Here is a 22,937-nt window from a genome sequence, read left to right as displayed (position 1 = left end):
AAGGTAGTGTTTACACGTGTTCCGAACGAGTTACGTAAAGATAGAATGAGAAGAATGAATAGCATGCTTCTTATGTATAAATAGTATCAAATGAACATACGAAATTATGTTACTTTGCCATGTGACTATTCGTCCTAACCCCACTAGTGAGAGAGTCCTTTGGAAGAATTTTATAAGCACGCAAGACCCTAAATGGAAACATACCTTGTTTTTATCTGCGACAGCCATTAGTACTGGGCTTGAGAATAAAAACAGTGACCAAAGGCCGTGCGCAGGCATCGCTGTGGTTCTGCTACGAATAGTGAAATGGTCAGTTCTAATTAAAACATCTGTTGCGGCTTGAAAACATAGAGCCACTTATATACCCCATTTTCTCGGCCTTACACCTTGAGATGACACCGTGAATGGAAGGGCACCCTGGAAGAGTAAATGGAGTTTGTAAAATATTCGGTATACGTGGGCGTTTGGAGCATTTTAAAACTGTATGTAGGACTCCTTTTCCGTGTCTTTAAAAACGGAAATATCAACCACTTCTTTCGTAGGTAAGAGTACTCGCCGTGATTTGACTGTCTTCGCGAAGCATTCTTGAGCCGCGTCGCTAATTTCTCATTCGGATATTGACGTTATTTATCATAACTTAGGGCGTTTCTGAAAAACTGTCCTGTAAAAACCATTGTCCTCATTAAGAAGCACTGAAAGAAACATCTATAAAAGGCCAGTTTTATGGCACCATCAGGATATTTGACTCTTCTTAGCAAGTAGTAATCAATATTAAAATCATGTACCCGGCATTCTATTCTTCGAACTCGCTTGGTTTTCGTTTCCTTTTGCGACTTGTTCAGTGCATAGCAGAAATAAGAGACCTTTCACAAAACACCTTCCAGAGAACGTAGCTAAAAGCTTTTTTGATTGATGCCAAAGCCCATCTATACTTGTTGGTGCGTATGCTTCAATGTGTGCATATTCATGTACGAATGCAGAAATTAAACGTTTTCTATATCTATGCGTGTAAACACCCCGTTCCCTGCAGCAGCGATAGCGCTACTTTCTGGCGGCCAACTATTACTGCACATTCGTCAGGCAGGCTCGAGGCGAAATACCTCGATAATTTTGACAATTACGACAATTATAGTTTGTGAAGTTTTCTATAGTATGCAGAAATCTGCATATGAGCCAATATACTTTTCGAAACTGTAGTAGCTCGCCTCATGGCTATTTTCTGCAGTGTCAAAGTTTATATTTTAGCTTCATTACCATACATGAACGACGCTTTGCGAAATCTTGTGCATACTGAGGAAAACTGCACAAACTGGAATTGACGTGTTTGCCGAACGGGACCCAAGGTATCTTGCCTCAAGCCTGCCTGACAGATTTGCTGTAGTAGTAGGACGCTAGGAAGTAGCACTGTTCTGCTGCACGGGACGTAATGTTTACACACACTCACACATAACAAAATTTTCAGTTTGGAACGCGTATATGATTACGCACACATTGAAAAATAGGCACCAACATGACACTGTCATGGGTCATGACACTCAATTTTTGACCATAATCGGTTTTGTGTGGGTTGGTCCTTGTACGTTCACAAAGAAGATGGCGAAACTTCACTGCATTCGGTCGTTCTAGTAATTTATAGTCATAATCAATGGTTTTGGGACGTTAAACCCCACATATCAATCAATTCATAATCAAATATTTTTATATATGAGTGAGTGGCCTAGTGGTTGGGCAACACTGGCGCGCTCGCTAGCCGCGACCTAGCGAACCGCTTGCTCCACGACCTTCTGCATGATGTTCTGTACGCAGGGGGATCGTGTTTCTTGGTCAGCTGCGATTGCAACCAAGTTGTTTCAGCGTAGTGCAACGTGCCATTGAAACTGAATGACTTGCAATGGTTGACGCAATGGCACCGCGTCGCCCATCCTGAACTGTGATGTGCCAGAGCATACAGAGCAGGGAGAGTACTAGCGTTGCACTAGCGTCGCGCTGAGTACATGCCGTTCGCTTCTGATAATGGTTACATACAAGCCGCACGTATACCTAAAGATTCAAAAGCAATGATCAGTACGCACAGCATTCTCACCACCACTTATTAAGTCGTGCGCGCACGTATTCTAGGAAACAAAAATCTGCACGTTTTACCAATTTGCGCAAAGAGTGCTCGCGTATGTAGCGTCTCCTAATCGTTATGCTCGCTTGTCAACATGGCACGTTTGAAATAATGCTACTCACCATTGCGGAAGGCAGTTAGCAACGTCTGCCACAATACCAAGGTCGTTGGAATCTGTCTTTTTTGTGACTTCGACGCTTTCTTTGTCCCTCGAGCTGGGGGCGTTGGGGTAGAAATCAAAATGTGCAGCGTACACAGCGTTGTCAGCGGTTCTGCTGCTCGATTGCCCAAATCTTCAGCTCATGACGGTGCCGACGACATGGCGATGGTACCGGCACCACCTCGCAACACTTGTTACATGTGCGGATCACGCAGCAAGCAACACTCGCAACACAGTGAACACATTGACCACGTGCCGAAGGTGCCGTTTGGTAGCAGATGACGGCACTGCTCCCATCGCTTTTTGGCGTCATGCACGCCATGGCAAAACGACAGTCGCCGGAGGTGGGCGGAGTTTACAGTCGAAAACTACTGCGGCTTATTCTGGACTGAAATAATTTTTCGTAGTCCAGTTTTCAGACGTGTATATGTATATCCCACCTTCTACCTTCGTTTTTCGCCGAAAAGCGCAAATTGTTGCGTGACTATATCATGACCCCTTTAAATTATCGAGAATTGGGCGTCGGTAACAGTCGTCGACTTAATTGCTAAGCACGTGCTTATTCTTGGTGTCGCCTTGAGCATAAGCCTGCTCTGGAAGGATATAAGATCTTTTTTCTTTCGGAACGGGGGGGGGGGGGCGCTGCAGAATGTTTTTCTAGTTACAGCACACATTTCTCGCCTATTACTTAGTTCTCGTCCACTTCCAGTAACATTTGTATGATTGCCTCTGATCTTGCTGTGGAACAAACAACAGGTGTTTGTCAGCTGAAGTCAGGTTATCAGGATGTGTCTGACTTAGAAAGGCAACCCTCGAGGCCAGATATCTCTTGTCACCCATCGCATAAAAACTGGTGTCGGCTGGGAGCCCCATTTGTCAAAAACCATTTTGCATCTGCGCTGCGGAAAGGAGCATCACACAAAAAGAGGTCGACTAGATTATAGACAGGAACATTAGTGAACGATTCAGTAGTCCGTACGCTACCCCTGCGGTCTTCGTGGGGAAATGAGACAGTTATAACTTATGGGCCACTTATGCGCCAAGCGGCGGAAAGCGCCAAAGCGCTGACACACGTAGGTAGGCACAAACGTACTCACGTATATATATAGACACACACACACACACGCACACACACACACACACACATATATATATATATATGTGTATGTGTATATATATATATATATATATATATATATATATATATATATATATATATATAAATATATATATATATATATATATATATATATATATATATGACGCTACGATGACTGGGCGACGTGGCCTGGCTCATACCCCATGTTTATTCTATTTCACTTTTTTCTCCTCTGCTTCTACCAACCGTCGCTACCTTCTTACGTCACATGATTCCCCCTCCCCCCGAAAGAAGGCATGAGTTACAACTTACAAACAAGAAAAAGTAAACAAGGAGTGGCTTGGAAGTCACCAATGTCAAAATAAAGAGTTAGTCTCACAAATTTTAAAATGCACGTGTTGTCTTCTTCGTCGCTAAGACTTGAGGGGAGAGTGTGGCAGTCCGGTGATATCAATAAGAGATCTGGCGGGCGAGGCTGATGGTTGCGTCCTGGATAACACAAGAATGCTTTGGACGTGGAGACTGATGAAATAGCTGGCATTATTGCGAAGAGTGGACGCTGTTTGAAAGCGTTGCAGTAGATCGGTCTTCGGCGTCGCTGTCTTTGCTGCGTGCGTGCTCGTTGTCGTAAACTAATAGGATGGTGTCTGAATCCTTGCGTGGTGGAACTGGTGACTTCTTGTCTTGTTCGGTGTTTCCTGAGGTTTCGGAGCTGTAATCTTAGGCGCAGTCTTGATCTTTTGTGCCAAATGCGTTTCTGGCGCTGATCCCTTATGCGAAGATGCCTCGCTTCTTGAATTTGTTTTAAGACGCTTGCTTTGCGTCGTCATCCTTGTTGGTGTGTCCGTTGTAGTTCCGGGAGTTTGTGGAGTTGCCTTTGCTGAAGTTGCTTGTCTTTTTGCGAAAGTTGGTCAGATGGGCATCTTTCAGGAACATTTGTTGCTTTTCTTTGCATGGTGATTTGATCAGTAAATAGTCGATACTTGTTAGGGTGCCGCGATTCGTGTCAGGCAATGAAGATAGTGTGCTAGAATTGAGAGAAAAATCTGCTGAGGCTCTTGCAACGACATTCTTAATGGACGTTCTTGGCACAGGCAAGTGCTTGAAAGTTGATCCTTCCGAACCTCCTGTGTTGATTGGTCTCTCAGGGTGGCTGGGAACTCGACGGCAACACTGCGAGAGGATTGGCTTGTTCAGATTTTACTTGGGGCTGTTTCTCTGTGTCCGCACCTTGGGAGATAAGCTGTTCTGATGCATGAATGAAGACGGTTGGCCCTAGGCTTGGATGAGTATATTCGGAGTTCCGCAGCTCTTTCCCAACCGTAGTGGGTGAGTGAGGCGTGAGGTGAGCGTTGTGAGCGATGAAAGAGCGAAGTGATGTAAAACCAGGATACGGGCCAAGTCTGCAAGACGGCGAGTAAGCTGTTCTAATGCGTGGAGACTGATTTTCACTCTTTTGAGTCATCTTGGTGTTGTTTGGTATTTTCCCCATGTGTCAGCTGGTCTACCATGAGCAAGGCGCCCTTACAAGGCAAGTGGGGAGCGTTAGGAGCGCTTGAAGAACCGCGTGACGAAAACCCAGGTGGTGGACCACGTATGCCAGGCGAAGAGTGTACGGCATCAGTTGGTTGGGCAACGTCTCGGATCATATGCTGAAGCGATGACTTCGCAAATGCCGACTTTTGTGCAGAAGGGAGGCGCGCTCGATGGCTCTGTTTTTTCCCAAAATACGCGTTGTCGTCTGCCACTGAACTCGTGTGCCACTTCGTCTTTTGTCAGAGGTCGAATCTTTTTGTGCGTTCGAATGGTTGAAGACTGCCTGTAAAATTGACGACTGAGTGCAGCTGTCTGTGGATGGTGGGTTACAAGCAAGTCTTCGTCGTAGTCGTTATCGTATTTTTAAACCTAACGATCATTTCTTGTTTTATCTTTTGCCAAGACTCATCGTTGTCGAATATGTGGGTGAGGTAAAATTTAAATGCCTCACCGGTGACGTAATCGCTGAAGTTCCTAACCATTTCCCGCTCCGACCAAGATGCAGCGGTAGCGTGGAACTCGAATAGATCCAATCAGTCCTGTACAGGTCCATCGTCCGCTGCTACGGTGTACTTGGGGATGGGAAGGTCGGTCGATGATGAGACACTGATGAAGTGGCTGGGAGGTCTTCATCCTGCCGACTTATGTGACGCTACGATGACTGGGCGACGTGGCCTGGCTCATACCCCGTGTTTATTCTATTTCACTTCTTTCTCCTCTGCTTCTACCAACCGTCGCTACCTTCTTACGTCACATATATATAGATCTCAAGATCTCATTAATATTGTGTCAAAACACGGAAAAACGAGCCCTTAGGTATACACTTCTTTCCCTTATTATATATATATATATATATATATATATATATATATATATATATATATATATATATATATATATATATATATATATATATAGGTATGGGATATGGCACAACGGGAGCGTTGTCAACAAGGATACATATATTTATTTCCCAACAGTTTCGGGAGGGGACCTCCCTTCATCAGGGGATGAATTATACTGACATGAGCTTCCAAACTGTTGGGAAATAAATATATTTATCCTTGTTGACAACGCTCCCGTTGTGCCATATCCCATACCTTCACGAAGACTAACTGGCCCATTGAATTATTACTCCCACTATATATATATATATATATATATATATATATATACATGGCGGCGGTGTTATATATTGTCAGGCTAATAAAATCAGTGCAAGTAACAGTGTAGCAAAGACCGGAACAGCTTCGATTGAGCTGAGCGATGCCGACCAAATTCGTCGACACGCACAAGTACTGATGACACTAGCCATGAACGAGCCAGAAACCTACTACTTGCTCGTGTCACTACTCACCCTCTCGAAAAGCATCGACTATAAGCATAGCCACGTGGACGATGTCCGGCTGGGCGCCACGACGGGAGGACTGCACGCTGGTATCTGCGATAACTTCGTAGTTTACATCGCTGAGGGGCTGAAGAATCCGGTAAGGGGCGAAATAACGACGCAAGAGTTTCCCAGAGCGGCCGTGTTGGCGTACGGTACTCCAGAGCCATGCTTTTTCTCCGATGTGTTAGTTGACTTATCCATGCCGAAGGTTGTACCTATCAGCATCGCGTTGTTGCTGAGAGCGAATGCGCAAGCGAGCTAGTTGTCGAGCTTCTTCGGCGCGCTGTGCATACTGGTCAGCATTTTCGGTGGTGGTCGTAAATGCGTCAGGTAATAGCCTGGCGTCTAACATCGTAGTAACTTCGAGGCCATGAAGCATGCGGAAAGGTGTAAATCTTGTAGTTTCTTGCACGGCGGTGTTATATGAGAAAGTTACGAAAGGGAGGACACTGTCCCAGTTCCTATGGTCTACGTCGACATACATGGAAATCATGTCTGTGATGGTCTTATTGAGCCATTCTGTTAATCCGTTAGCTAAATTGTGAATGGTAAGCTGTCGTTCGGCGATGTATGGTGCCGCTGAGTGTCATCCCTTCTTCCAGTAGTTGGGCAGTGAAGACCATGCCTCTGTGTGTTAGAACTACGGCCGGTGCACCATGGCGGAGGATGACAGCTTAAATGAAGAAATCCGCGACATCGCTCGCCTTACAGCGCTGGAGTGCTCGTGTTTCACAATAACGGGTCAATCAAATACTCAGTCGCAATTATTATCCAGTGATTCCCCACTGATTATTTCAGAAATGGACCTAGTAAGTCCATGCCAACTTATTGAAATAGTTCTCGGGGTGGCTCCACAGGGTGTAAAAGACCAGCAGGTTTCATTGGCGGAGTTTTGCGACGCTGACAGTCTCGGCGGGTTTTCACGTAGTGCTTGACTTTTCGGGACAGTTTGGGCCAGCAGTACGCGTGGCGCATACCTGCCAGAGTACACGTGAACCCCAAATGCCCGGAAGATGGTTCGTCATGGCACGCCTTAAAGATGTCGTCTTGCATCGCAGATGTTACGGCTAGTAGGGCGGTTTGAGCGTTGGGATGAAAGCTCCGCTTGTACAGGACGTTGTCACGAAGAAAAATTGATGAAATCGTGCGCCTGATTGTTCGTGGTGGCTGTTCAAGCTTGTCCTCGAGATAGTCGATGATCGGGTGAAGTTCTGTGTCATCACGCTGTTTTTGAGCCAAGTCGGAGGCTGTGACGGCCATGAGGAAACTTTCGTCTTCAGTTTGGTCAGGACGAATCAACTCGACTGGGGCACGTGATAGGCAGTCATCATCGGTGTGCTTGCGTCCTCACTTGTAAACCACCGTAAGGTCAAATTCTTGTAAGTACGGACTCCATTGAGCTAGGCGGCCTGAGGAGTCTTTGAGGCCTGCAAGCCAGTACAAGGAATGGGGGTCGGTGACTACTTTGAATGTTCGCCCGTACAAATATGGTCGTAACTTGGCTATGGCCCACACGACAGCTAGGCATTACTTTTCTGTGATGGAATAGTTCGTTTCAGCCGATGATAACGTACGACCGTCATAGGGCGATCGCTCGCTGAATACGTTCCTGCCATTGCACAAGGACGGCTCCGAGGCCAACATTACTTGCATCTGTATGCACTTCATAGTGAGCATTTTCGTCGAAATGACCCAAGATTGGAGGAGCCTCGAGGCGTCGTTGTAGTTCTCAAAAAGCCTCGTGTTGTTCTGGGGCCCACACAAAGGGAACGTTGTGTCTCGTGAGTTGGTTTAAGGGTTCTGCTATTTTAGAAAAGTTCGAAACGAGGTGATGATAGTATGCACAAAGGCCCAGAAAACGGCTTACGTCGTGTTTTTTTTGATGGAGTTGGGAAGGCAGCGACAGCCAATGTTTTCTCGGGGTCCGGGCAAATTCCGTCACTGTTGACGACATGGCCGAGAAACTTGAGCTCCTCGTAGCCGAATTAGCATTTTTCGGGCTTGAGCGACAGGCCAGCTGTCGTATTGCACGAAGACGCTGAAGATGCTGCCCGAAAGTTGACGAAAAAACGACGACATCACCTAAATAGACAAGACACGATTGCCACTTGAGACCGGACATAACTGTGTCCATCATTTGTTGAAAAGTCGCGGGCGCAGAGCACAGTCTAAAAAAAGCACCTTGAATTCGAAAAGCCCATCAGGAGTAATGAAGGCGGCCTTTTCCCGGTCACGCTCATCGACCTCGATTTTCTAGTAACCACTGCGTTGATCCCTGGATGAAAGATATCGGATGTTTCTTAGGCGGTCGGGTGAGTCGTCGACGCGAGGAAGCGGATAAACATCTTTTTTTGTCACGGTGTTCAGTTTGCGATAATCAACACAGAAACGCAATTTGCCGTCTTTCTTGTTCACCAACACAACCGGTGATGCCCATGGGCTTGTATATGGCTGAATTATGTCCTCAGCTAGCATTTGTTGTACTTGGTTTTGGATAGCGTCTTGTTCTCTGTGGGAAACTCGATAAGCATGTTCTCGAATAGGCCTTTACTGGGCTCTGTTACGATTCTGTGCTTTGCGACGGGTGTCTGTTTGATTTTAGACGTCGTGGCAAAGCAATAACTGAAGGAAAACAGGAGGGAGCGAAGACTCTCTTGCTGTGAAGTCGATAGTGCGCAGTTCACATCAAGCTTAACCGGAGACTGTTTGCTGTCGCGAGGACTGGAAGAAAGTTGCGCGAGTGAGAAGCTGTCTTTCGAGCCTCCGATTTCTTCGGTGTAAACGATAACACACTGCCTCATGAAGTGCTGGTATTAATGACTGATATTTGTCAGTAAAATGTTCGCAGGTTCTTGTGTCGATTCTATGAGACCACGGGCGACGCATACTTGACGAGACAGAGCACGGACACATTGCCTTCCAGAACTACGAGAGCCGTTTGGTTGTTGTCGCTCAGCACGTTAACCAGAACACTTTAACCGGGCGGTACTGTCAATGAATCGTCAGATACACGCAACGCCATCATACGTAATTCACAATCCTGAGAATGTTCGTTACGTGAAAACGTCACCCGCGATTCTCGGAGAAATGTAATAGCCCCATATTCTCGAAGGAAGTCTAATCTCAAGATGACCTGCCTGGAGCATTCCCGCAGTACGACGAAAGTCCCGATGAAGGTCGAACCGCTATTATGTACTCGGGCAGTGCACCTCCGAACCGGCGTCACTGGATGACTACCCACGGTTAGGAGCTGCGGGCCGTTCCATGGCGTCACCACTTTTCGGAGAGCAACCGCGAAGTCACCACTCATAACGGAGTAATCGGCGCCAGTATCGACGAGAGCGGCGGTGGAGTGATTGTCGACAGTTATAGGAATATCGGCGGAAATTGCTGCGTCACGTTAAGAAAATTTCATCACAGAAATATCGGCGTCGTCAACGTGTCGTGTCGGACGATGTTTGTCAGTTCGGGCAACAGCGGCCCTACCCCCAGAGGCTTCTGGCCTCAGTTTTCCTGGCATGGGCCAGGATTTGGGGACCTGTTTTCTACACCAGAGAACGTGGCGTAACGACTAGGCGAGCCGAGGCGCCAAGGAGAAGGTGAGCATGGCCGGTGGCTTTGTGCAGGAGGAAATGGCTGCTGCGCTGCTAGGTATTGCTGAATCTCGCGAGGACGCTCTCCATTGCTGGGTCTACGCGCGTTAGGGTGAAACCCCTGAAGGCCCATTCTGCGATACGCACACAGGCAGTACAGGTGGGCCACTTCGCAGTGGTAGCAAAGAGGCCTGTTGTTGTCAGAGGTGCGCCATACGTCAGATATACCGGTGACTTCACGCGGAACGTCATACTGAAAAGTTTTCTCGTAGTTATTAGCAGGTGCGAATGGACGGGGTGATGGTGAGAAAGTAGAGGGTGGCCGGCGTCCAGCAGAAGGTTGAGGACTCCTCAGTGCTTCGGCGTAAGACAGAGCAAGAGCATCCACACGCATTGGGAGCAATTATTGGGTCACATACCTGAGTTCATCGCGAATAATGTCTCCCAGAATCGTCGCACTTGGGTGATCAGAAGTGGGACGGACTTTTTCGAGCTACTCCCGGACCACGCTTCGCACAAGCTCGTGGAGTGCTGATAAGTCCTGTCCACAGGTGAAAGGTGACACCACGGCAACAAAAGCTGGGCGGCCGTACTGTAGAGAGCGTTACTGAAGTGTCTGTTTCATGGTAGTAGCTTCCGCGATGAACTCGTCGACAGTGGTTGGGGGCTTGCGTATGAGTCTAGCAAAAAGTTCCTCCTTGACACCCAGCAGAAGGAGTCGCACATTTTTTGTTTCATCCATCCCTGGCTCAGCGCGCTTAAACAAGCGTGACATGTCTTCGACAAACATAGCCACATTGTTGTTTGGCTTCTGGACCTGGCTCTGCAGAGCCTGTCCGGCCTTTTCTTTCCTTTCAGGATTTCTGAATGCCTGGCATAGCTGTCGCTGAAATTCTTGCCAGTTGGTGATAGACCGCTCATGGTTCTCATACCAGATGCGAGCGTTGTCTTCAAGTGCGAAATAGATGTAGCGAAGCTTCTTTGTGTCGTTCCATATGTTGGTGGCTGCGACCCGATTGAAGTGGTCTAGCTAGTCATCTACGTCCTTGAATACATCACTATGAAACGGGTTCGGGGTGCGTGCTGTGTATACGACGCTTCGGGTGAATTCGAGTTGATCTACGTTGCTCTCTTGCGTCTGAATAGCCGTTGTGGCTGTCATTCTTGCCGAGCTCAAGAGAAAAAATTCAAGAGGTAGTCCTAGCAAGCGTCGGCCTAGGCGAAGTGCCAGGTTTTCCTCCGGAATAGTTGAAATGGTGGCAGAAGTTTGAAGTGGCTTGAATTAAAACTAGCCAATTGGGATTGTACCCAGCACGTCCACCAGTTTGTCATGGTAATATAATCAGTGCAAGTAACAGCGTAGAAAACAGGGGAACAGCTTCTATCTAGCAGCGCGAGATCGTGGTCATCTTTTCAGCAGACCAAATCCTTCGACACGCACAAGTATTGATGACACTATCCACGCAACAGCCACAAACACAATAAATTTTCGTATCAATATATATATATATATATATATATATATATATAATATATATATATATATATATATATATATATATATATATATATATATATATATATATATATATATATATGTATATATATATATATATATATATGCTCAAGTGATGAATTAGCGAACGAATGCAATTAGCAAGGGTATACTGCTGGCGTTGCCTGTGTTCCCTTCATCCTGCCGCGCTTATCTTTATAAACAAAAGCAATTACAACGTATAGGCAGACATAAGCACATGTCTCTGGAAGACGTTGGCGAATGTACTTTATCGGGGACGCGGAGATTGTCATGGTTTAACTCTCGTCGGATAACTTTACAACGCATTTTATAGTGTGAGTAGGCGTTTTCAACGTTCATTCTTTTTATTTTTTATTATAATCTAAGAGATAAAATCAAGTCCTTCATGGAAGCATCCTTGCGTTAAATCTCGGTACAATGCCTTTTGTGAATTCCATTTATTGTACGCTGAAAAGAATACCATCACTAGACATTTCTCGCTTTGAATGACAGTGGCCAGACGGAAGCGAAGACGTTAAATGTTGGCTCCAGGAAGCCGTGGGGGTTAAACGCGTATGTTACTTTCTCCCTAAGCTATTCAGCAAGTTTGAATACCTTGACCGGCGCTGGCTCAATTTTCCTGCTCAAGGCTGTTGAATATAAATTCGGAAGCCAGAATGAACTATTGCGAGGCCTTTAATGTGCCGTTAACGCTTAAGTGTCTTCAAAATGTATAATTGTTTCGCCGAATATTTCGGAAAAGATGTGCGGAAGTGACTAGACTGGTTGTATTGTTTCATCAGGGGCTCTACGTGCGGAAAAGTAATCACAATGTGGCTTTGCGGATAATGTATAATACACACCAGCATATTCACACTAGCACAAGATGACTTCACTGCATAGTTCATAGTCCATATTCCTAGTCCACAGTCCCACTTACGCAGCACAAACCCAGATGCTTACAACGAGGGTTCAAATTGAATTGAGGCTGAAGCAGCAAGGCGCTGAAGAGAAGGAACCTTCAAAGATAGTAAAAGGAGAGAGTGATTCGAAGATCAAGCGGGCGTCAAGGATAACATAGTTGAAATAAAAAAGAAATGAACGTGGTCAGGGCACGCAGTGGTATACCGACATACTCAATCAACCACATATGTAGAAAGTCCGCATTAATTCAGGCGAGAACATGCCGGTGGAAATGTCCAAGTGCAGATGTTTGAAACTACTGAGCCTCAGAAGCCACATATCTGATTGTAATGGACGCGAAATACAGTTCAGTGGTGAAAGCGAGATGCTGCCCCTTGTCCACCAGCCAAAATCTCAGGGCACAGTGGAGCACCAAATTATTATTGTTAACCATATGAAACGTATTATAGTTTCAGATATATTGAGATATATTGATAATCTCACAAAGCTAACCAGATAGAAGCGCGACTGTTGCAGAAAGTCCGTATTGCAAATTACCGTTGTAAATAAGGGTAAATAACACCTTCGTGACTGAACGCTAGCATGCGCTATGCAGCAAACGCTTTAAAAGCTAAGTTGTTTTCTGTAGATATTGCATTGTATTCTCAAGGAACACCAATTTTAAAGCACAGAAATTGGCAGGAACATGCAGCGGCAGTGGATTTGCAGGTACAAGAGGCTGTTGCTGCTTTAATACCACCTGTGTGCCGATATTTGTAATTAACACGCACAGACGCATTTGGAGTAGCGCTCGTGCTATTATAAATTCAGAGCATCAACATCTAAAGCAATACGCACTTGCAAATGTCACGTAGGTCTCCAAGGTCAGTAATCGGGTAGCATACTTTCTGGGAAGGTAGCATAAATTTGCATCACGAAGTGCCCGCTTGACCAATAGCAATGAAGAAGTTAAATCTTAGTTTGAAGTAAACACCTAATACCTAGAAAAAAATTGTAATTATTTTCAATCCTGAGGTAAAGTTTTGGTGACTGAATTCCGTGTTAAATAAAAAGAACGGCCCTAATTTACTCATGTTTTGAAATCAAAATTTGCTGCTTGCCCGTATGTTAGTCAGTATGCCTTCCTAATATTAGGTGTACGAAGTATACCAGTGACGTTAAACAGTTTACCTCTCAAGATATAAATACCACACCACGTATTGTCAATAAAGAATGATTCGGTAGAAATTATGCTAGAGGGTCAAAGAGTTACTATGATCTATTCAAAGAAATTGATCCATTGTTCAAATTGTTCAAGCACCTGACAAAGTGCGCCCACATAAAAAGGTGCTCACAACTATTTGCCATATTCAAAATAAGGTCACTAGCCTGAATACTGATTCCAATTCACTGCATTTGTGCGTTTCTCTTAAATCGTCATGCGCACAGGGTGTTGTGGCAAATACAGGGTGTTGTGACGAATAGCTTTTCGACAACGCTAAGATTGTTTGTACCAGTTAAACCGCAGTACCCTCTCACGGTGATGAAAAGTCAGGCTGGCTTTGTACCTCTGTCGAAACACAGCGTGAACGCAAAAGCTAGGTATACACGGGACGCATGCAGTTCTAACCAGTGCATTGAAAGATCTGTAACAAAGACGGCGACCGAGATCGGCTCTAAACAAACAGAAACTTCGCCAGGTGACAAAGGAGTCCAGCTCGGCATTAGCAATATGCCGTCCGCTTCAGAGAGGGCAGAAGGATGACAAAAGGAAGGGGGCGCACTGCCTTTACACTATTTTGCATATTTAAGAAATTTTAGCGGTTTCAAGTGAAGGTATTCTACTCAGTTACTAAATAAGAGTAGCTGTACAAGCGAGTGTTATTTGGATGACCAAAGACACGTGTTATATTACGATATAGCAACATTAGTCGACCTAGGAAGATGCGGTAAAAGATGGCAACATGTAAGAAGTGAGGCCTGTATGAATACTGTCACCGAGAAGGCATGCTATTACCAACAGCGCAGAGGAAGGACTCATTAGCGCTAGTCTACCTTGAAGGACACCTAAAGCTTTTAAGTATTGAGTGACCCTAAGTGTTAGTGAATGGTGTGGAGAGCTGGCGATTGGGATTAATTCTTTCTTTTCACAACGTGCTTCAGCTCATCTGAGCTGTTTTGTCGTCGAACCAGCCAAGAGGGCTTGTTTAGGTGGTGTTTCACAGCATCAACTCAGAATATATATTAGTAATATAAACTCCTGGTTCTACTTATATATCCAAACTATACTCTGCCTTCGCTAGTGCGCTGAATAGACATGTTGTTAAATTTGGCGTGCTTTCATAGACTGTATCTTTTTTGGGTGGAGGGGTTGGATTCGTTTGTGAACTAGTAATTTACAAGGTGATTGCCTCGGCATTATCGGGTTAAAGAACACGCCTTGCGAGGCTATACTCTAATATGCTATGTTGTGCCTTCTCACTTCTAGCTGTTCCTTCTTTGTCCCTCCTAATCGCTATGTCATCGGTACTCCTCACACTGGTTACCCGTCCCTATAATCCTGATAAAATTCAATTTGTAAGGTTATAAGGCGTTTCGCTGTCTCTCCTCCTCTTGCCTTTTTGCTCACTTTCGTTGTACATCCCTTTGCTGAAATATACTAAGCATAATAATGCTGTGATATGATAGGAGCTCCTTCGCACCTACGGTTGTTCTGTTTGTCTGAATTTCCGTCCCCATTCATTTTAAGTCAGTGCAACGAAGCCCACATGTCCTGGTCAAGTTGCCTGTCTTTCTTTTTTTTAGTATTCGCGCTGTCTCTCTCTCTTTCTGGGTAGCAAATACCTGTCGAGACTTTCGCGGACAATTGTGGGGCATTCCAAGCTTCAAGATCTGCTAAGCTGAAAACAATTCACCATTTTGTCATTTGCTGGCTTGCGTTGAACAGCTATCCCAAATTTATTGATGTCATTGCATGTATTTGTGCCCCAGTTATTATTTATGGCAGGGGTTTAACGTCTTGAGAGAACTAATTGCTATAAAACTGGAGGGCTGGAAGCCTTAAGCTGCGCCTACATAGTTCCGCTGACAGGCGAATGCATTGGTCAGTCACCACGAGGTCAACAATCACCGCGTTGCTTTCGATATTTCCGGCGTCATTGACTTTGGGGTAAGTTTCCACATCATCATAATCATCACCATCATCATCATCATCAGCCTGGCTACGTCCACTGCAGGATAAAGGCCTCTCTCATGTTCCGTCAGTTAACTCGGCCCTGTGCTTGCTGCTGCCAATTTATAACCGCAAACTTCTTAATCTCATCTCCCCCCCTAACATTTTGTCTCCCCCTGACCTGCTTGCTTTCTCTGAGAATCCAGTCAGTTACTCTTAATGACCAACGGTTATCCTGTCTACGCGCTTCATGCCCGGCCCATGTTCATTTCCTCTTCTTGATTTCAACTATGATATCCTTAACCCCCGTTTGTTCACTAATCCACCCCTGCTCTCTTCTTGTCTCTTAAGGTTACACCTACCATTTTTTTCCATTGCTCGCTGCATCGCCCTAAATTTAGGCTGAACCTTTTTTGTAAGTCTCCAGGTTTCAGCGCCGTAGCTAAGTACCGGCAAGATACAGCTGTTACATAGCTTCCTCTTGAGGGATACTGGCAATCTACCTCTAATAATTTGAGAGTGCTTGCCAAATATGCTCCACCCCATTCTTATTCTTCTAGTTACTTCAACCTCGTGTTTCGGCTCAGCGGTTATTACCTGCCATAAGTAGACATACTCTTTTACAACTTGAAGTGCACTATTGCATATCTCGAAGCGCTGCTCTCTTCAGAGGTTGTTGTAGATTACTTTAGTTTTCTGAAGATTATTTACAGACCCCCCTTTCTGCTCTCTTTGTCTAACTCCGTAATCATGAGTCGCAATTCGTCCACTGAGTTACTCAGCAATGCAATGTCATCGGCGAAGCGCAGCTTACTAAGGTACTCTTCATTAACTCTTATCCCTAACTGTTCCCATTCTAGGCTTCTCAAAACCTCTTGTAAGCACGCGGTAAAGAGAATTGGGGAGATTGTATACCCCTGGGTTACACCCTTCTTGATTGGTATTCTGTTGCTTTCTTTATAAAGCACTATGGTAGCAGTTGATCCCCTGTATATTTCTTCCATGATGTTTATATATGCTTCATCGACGCCCTGATTCCGCAATGTCTGCACGACTGCTGATATTTATACTGAATCAAACGCCTCCTCGTAATCAATGAAGGCTATGTATAGTGGTTGGTTATATTCTGTGCATTTATCTATTACCTGGTTGACAGTGTTAATTTGGTCGATTGTTGAATAGCCTGTTCAAAATCTTGCTTGTTCCTTTGGTTGATTGAATTCTAATGTTTTCTTTAGTCTGTTAGGAATTACCTTTGTAAATAGCTTTTGTACAAGCTGATGGGCCTGTAATTTTTCAAGTCCTTGTCATCTCCTTTCTTACGTATTAAGTTGGTGTTAGCAGTTTTCCAAGACTCTGGTATTCTTCCCGTCAGGAGACACCTCGTAAACAGGGTGGCTGGTTTTTCCAGCACAATCTGTCTTCCATATTTCAGCATATCTGATGTTACCTGATCCCCACCAGCAGCTTTGCCTCTTTGCATGTCTCCAAAGCTTTTTTGACTTCTTCTATCATTACTGGCGGGGTGTCATCTGGGTTACTGCTAGTTCTTATAGTATTAACGTCGTGGTTGTCCCTGCTACTATACATATTGCTGTAAAACGCCTCCGCTGTTTTAACTATCCTATCCATATTGGTAGTTATTTTGCCTTCTTTGTCCCTTAGTGCATACATCCGATTTTCGCCTATCCCAACTTTCCTCTTGACTGCTTTGACGCTTCTTTCGTTTTTCAGAGCGTGTTCAATTTTCTTCATATTATACCTTCTTACATTGGATACCTCATGCCTAATAATCAACTTCGAGAGCTTTCGAAACTTTCGAAGTTTCCACAAGCATGTTCTAAATGCGAAGCATGTTTTGTGTACAGCAAGCACTTTGGGTATCTATCTATCTATCTATCTATCTATCTATCTATCTATCTATCTATCTATCTATCTATCTATCTATCTATCTATCTATCTATCTATCTATCTGTCTATCTGTCTATCTATCTATCTATCTGTCTATCTATCTGTCTGTCTGTCTATCTATCTGTCTATCTGTCTATCTATCTGTCTATCTATCTGTCTGTCTATCTGTGTGTCTGTCTGTCTGTCTGTCTGTGTCTGTCTGTCTGTGTCTATCTATCTATCTATCTATCTATCTATCTATCTATCTATCTATCTATCTATCTATCTATCTATCTATCTATGTCTCTAACCACCTAAGTTTGGGTGCTGATTGATAGATATGTGGGGTTTAACATCCCAAAACCACCATTTGATTATGAGAGACACCGTAGTAGAGGGCTCATGAAATTTCGACCAACTGGGGTTCTTTAAAGTGCACCCGAATCACAGCACACGGGCCTAAAGCATATTCCCCTCCTACAATAATGCTACCGTCGCCGCCGTGATTCAATCCCTCGACATGCGGGTCAGCAGCCGAGTACCCTGGCCACTAGACCACCATGGTGGGGCTACGTCTGAGTGCTCTCGTTATGAACCTCTTACATCAATTGCCTTGAACCAAAATTATTATGGGAGGTCAGGATGGTTTGAAATATATGACGCGCTGATCAAGGCGTGAATAATGTCACAATCCTGTCGCATACGTCGCCAAACACTTTCCGCCAAACGGTGGCGCATACACACGAGGGGTATGTGCCACAGGTGTTTTACACTTAAGATCTACGCAGGAACGGAGAAAATAGATGCGGGTAATTTTATTGCGCGAGAGTTAAGAAAAAACTGACATCAGTGGGGTCAAGCCGACCAATGCGAAGAATGAGTGTCAAGGTACCAGCATGAGTAGAACCACGTCAATCTGCGTGACGATCACATATTCTACCACATTGTCACGCAAGGTCTCGCAACTACTTTTCAAATAGATCCTATAAACTTCATGACCATCAATAGTGGTGGCAGTACTGGCTTTCCAATATTTTGAACATTATACATGTCTCCTATGATACAGCCGTCACGTCGGAATAACATCAATAGTATAGTTAGGGGCAATTTGATGAAGTTTAATTATGTAGCAGTGTATAAGGCTACCATCCTTGCGTGCACTAGCGGTTCATATCAGGTTATCAGTTCTGGTGTTTTTTATACTCATTTTCCTGTTGGTGCCAATCTGCAACTGCCAACAACTTGTCATGTGCCAACATTGCGACTGCTGAACTTACATATGTGCGCATTTAGCGTCAATACATCACGTATCACTCAATAAAAAAATAAAACACGGTCACCTTTCCTTTTGATGCTTCACATAACGTCGATTCCCTGCATAAGTAGGAATGGACATGGGAAATATTTTTTCGCGGTCCTGGTATACTTAGGCAACCCACGAAAGCATCAACCTGTCTACAGGTGCGCTACCGATTCTGTAATACGATGGACAATGGCACGTTGATAAAAACAAGCTTAATCACCTCTTTCTCCGTCTTGCCGAGAATGCATTATTAATTCTGTTTTTCTGTGCCACCTAACAGTGACATCTGATAAATGGTCCAAGTTTCACATGAAACGTCAGAATTTTCTTATTGCAAGGCAAAACAAGTTTTCACTCTTGATTCCGTTGGCTTGGGCCACTTTTCCATGGTTACCTGCTTCTCATCCAGGCAGAAGCCTGCGGCAGAGACTGAGGCCGCTTGTCTCCACCGTCAGTGCTGGGTATTGGTGAAGTACTGCTAGTGCCGTTATAAAATCACCGACCCATAAACAACAGCCTTAGCTTTCCTAACTATCTTAAGTACCCGAATTGGAAATAAGAAGGGGATAGTCAAACTCGGAATGGAAAGGCGCCTCACGCCTTCGTACACCGTGCATGTGCTGCAAACACTTTTCTGGCAGTTATTTCTGTTATGCCTTCTCTATGGGCCACTCTTCTATAAGCTTGCAACTCTGTTTCACCGCCTTGCCAATAGTTAAGTCATTCAATTAGCGGAGGCTACAAGCGTTGAAGACTTACACCAGGAGCGGCGACGTTTCAAAAGCAACCACGAAGGCCCCCATGCCCCAAAGGTTCCAGAAACCTACCGCGAAGACCTCCGACGACACAGCCTCCGTATCGTCCCGAGTAAGCGCACCTCGTGAACACAGATTAGCGTTGCATGAGATAAGAGTCTATGGCTTTACTTGGTCGGTGCGCGTGCATACATACGCAGTTTGCTGATCAAGACAAACGCGCACGAAGCTCACTGCTTATCACAAATTTATAAGTGAAACCTGCTGTCACTGTTTTGGTGCAGGTTCACTAAATGCTGTCACCTAAGGTAGTGCAGACACTGTACATGGAGCTCCTTAAGCTTTTCTTTTTATCACGCGCGGGAACTTAAACTCACCCAGCTTTTGCATTTGCTACGTTAATATTTGTGGCCCTGTGAACGGTGTATATATTCAGCGATAAATATTCGCTATATTTTCATACCCAAGTGATAGCCTTGCGCAGTAATAATATGAACTACTTCGTAATGTCACTCTCACTGGACCGACACCAACTGCAGTCATTTGCATCGGCTCAGGCGCGCAATGGGGCGAAACGTGCCCTCTCCCCCAACAACACCACCACACCAGCGCCTGCCCCTCAAGACCCCGCTCACTGCGATACAGCACGAGTTGGTGCCCAGCTCACTCCCTTATCAGCTGTCTGAGCAGTATTATCTGAACTTTGGTAATTTTATGCTACTTTTAAATTTTATTAGATGCCATGTACGAATGACTGCCAAATGATATTGATTGATATGTCGGGTTTAACGTCCCAAAACCACCATATGATTATGAGAGACGCCGTAGTGGAGGGCTCCGGAAATTTCGACCAGCTGGGGTTCTTTAACGTGCACCCAAATCTGAGTACACGGGCCTACAACATTTCCGCCTCCATCGGAAATGCAGCCGCCGCAGCCGGGATTTGAACCCGCGACCTGCGGATCCGTAGCCGAGTACCTTAGCCACTAGACCACCGCGGCGGGGCGAATGACTGCCAAAGCAGCAATTTCTGGAGCTATTCTGTAGTAAATATATCATGTGTTGTTTGAGAATGCGAGCGTAGCAGAAATCAGCAATTTTCACTAGGGCAAGAGCAGGCATGCCCTTCTCCTTAAGAATGCTTTAAAATGTAACCTCTTTTTCATGGGTGGCCGAAGCACGCTCAGACACAGCGCAGCACTTCACTATTGCGCAGTGCTCAATCGCCGCAGAGAAAAAAATGTAACTTTTTGTAACACTCTTTAACGAGAAAAGCTAAATGAGAATTATTTATTTAGAACTCCATTGCCATGGACACCTTGTCTGGTGGGTTCGCAAGTGTACTTGTTTACAAGACCAGATCCGCAACGGTGATGCAATCTTCATTGATGGCCTGGACTATGATTTCAACAACGTAGCCTCCGTCGTACACAACCAGGCCATCGATGAGACACCGCGATATTCCGCTAGCTGTTACTGCATACTTCTAAATGCTGGATATAGACGCGTTTATCGAGGTATCGAAAGATACACCCGAACTAATTAGTATCGCACGGAGGACACTGCAGATTACGAGCGGGAACACTCACACAAGCTTCACTTTCGTACGAGCAATGCAGTCAGCGGCATGAGCATGCTCGTTGGCCTTCCTGGCCGTGTCGATTGGGTCAGTACTAAGACAAGTTCATCATTGCACTCAAAAACATTCATTGCAGGCGTCAGTTGACCATCGCCAGGCTGTTTGTTCAAAAAAGTTCCAATCAGAAGCAAACGATTTACTTAAAGGAACAGCGGCTACGGCGGTGCGGCTGAGAGTGCAGTCCCCGAGCTAACATCCCCCGCGAGACCTAAGTCCAGAGGCGAATAGACCACCGTGGCATTTATTGTGCTCCTGTTGGCCACGCTGTTTCATATGGTTACCACCTGCTGAAAGTTGCTGTATAGAACTACTTTGTTGCCACTGTGCTGCAATGTTAAAGTGGAATGGTCACTGGGCTTGTAACGAATGACTTGATAGAGATCGTATGGAGTAATCTCTAGGCTATCAGTCAGTTCTCTGGTAGATGTTGTTCACTAGAAATCAACAAGACGCAAAGAATAATATTTTGTTATGAAAACAATGACGAGCGTGCATCTGCGCAACTTCAAAAACTACTCAATTAGGTACGAATCTTTGAAACTATTCTGGCATTGATGTAAATACGGAAATATTCATGGCCTGTCTAAAGCTTTACAAATCAAAGCAGCTGTATTGCTTTCAAAAGGGCGATAAGTATGTAGGCTTATTTGAAACATTGCTGTAAGCATTATGCCCAATTGCCTAATTAGAAAACTTAGCAGTGACTTAACTCGATTATGTCAGGATATATGTAACGTGAGTTTCGGACAGACGCACTAGTGAGCGAGTTCACGCGAATAACTTTGCAGTCCACTAAGAGTGCGTCAATTCGGGAGCTACCAATTCTTATCTGGTGATCGAGCTATGCGGCGTGTGACGTCACTGCTCCTGGGGAATGCGCAGCGTGGCTCTTCATAAGCCACGCGAAACTGCTCAATCTGGGCGAGTGTAGCTTACGGTACAAAAGGTCTTCAGCATGCATTCGATGTGCCAACCTCCGGCTACGCCACTGCATTTCGCAGAAGCAATGGCGTAGCCGGAGGTTGGCACATCGAATGCATGCCGGACCCAGATTGTTTTCGCATTGGCATAATGAACAAATAATGACCATGCAAAAAATACCTTCTCACCCTGCCCCCACGAACTCAAGGAGGTAACTCCCTGAAATAATTTCTGTCCACGTCCCTGCACAAGAGTGATATGAATCACGTTTCATATTATTTTATTGAGATATTGCTCACAAGAAGACTTACTCATTTTATTTCCTATAAGTTCGTGACTTTGCTCACTAGACTAAAATAACTTTGCCAATTCGTTCGTCACACTCGGAAATAAAGTATTGTTTTGGGGTATGGGGTTTGCAGTACTTGAAGAAATTTGCTGTGCAAAATCTGAGGCCGTTGGTGTTTCTGTCAAAGAACTGATCGTTCACCCACACTTCACATACTTGCTTGTAACCTGTGAAAACAGAGTGATTGATTAGCTTTCCTCACAAAAATACGTTTTTCGACACCTTTCAGTGCACTGAGAGGCACTAGTACCGTTGCATCATCTTTGTATAAAAACGTCTGTCATTATTTAGCGAATATTTTAAATAATGTGGTATTCTGTGAGCAACATTAGATAGCAATGGGAGTAAAACCAAATCACCAATTCGCACGCGTGTTTTTTTTCATGTTTCTGTTGGCTGAGAGTTGCGCTTTTGATTCACATACCTGGACCCAGAGAACAATTTTATCGCAGGACTAAAATACATTACAGTAATCGTTCCATAATCAAAGTAAACCTACTTTAGTATTCAGTCCTTCTAGTCATACTTCAAGCGGGGATATGATCCGTGTCACCGCAATAGTGGTGCTGTGCAAGATACGCAATGATAGGTGTTTTGGTGT

The 22,937-nt window shown here is 44.9% G+C and overlaps 1 protein-coding gene and 1 long non-coding RNA gene across 5 annotated transcripts in view; both read right to left on the bottom strand.

The window, feature by feature from the left end:
• Window positions 1-359, bottom strand: part of LOC142769253 (uncharacterized) — a 29,751-nt gene extending 29,392 nt beyond the window's left edge. Inside the window, exon 1 of the long non-coding RNA XR_012885728.1 lies at window positions 205-359. This is a non-coding gene — a long non-coding RNA (uncharacterized LOC142769253). The remainder of the gene's footprint in view (window positions 1-204) is intronic.
• Window positions 360-22,250: 21,891 nt separating this feature from the next.
• Window positions 22,251-22,937, bottom strand: part of LOC142769252 (uncharacterized) — a 75,578-nt gene continuing 74,891 nt past the window's right edge. For all 4 annotated transcript variants that reach the window (XR_012885727.1, XM_075872342.1, XM_075872343.1 and 1 more), the window contains one exon: window positions 22,251-22,503. Coding sequence is in view for 3 of the 4 variants with exons in the window: in XM_075872342.1 (XP_075728457.1) it covers window positions 22,334-22,503 (170 nt within the window). In the remaining variant the exon portion in view is untranslated. The remainder of the gene's footprint in view (window positions 22,504-22,937) is intronic.

The sequence above is a fragment of the Rhipicephalus microplus genome, chromosome 8 (genome assembly GCF_043290135.1).
Source record: "Rhipicephalus microplus isolate Deutch F79 chromosome 8, USDA_Rmic, whole genome shotgun sequence".
Lineage (NCBI taxonomy): Eukaryota > Metazoa > Arthropoda > Arachnida > Ixodida > Ixodidae > Rhipicephalus > Rhipicephalus microplus.
This window is presented reverse-complemented; position numbering and strand designations above follow the sequence as displayed.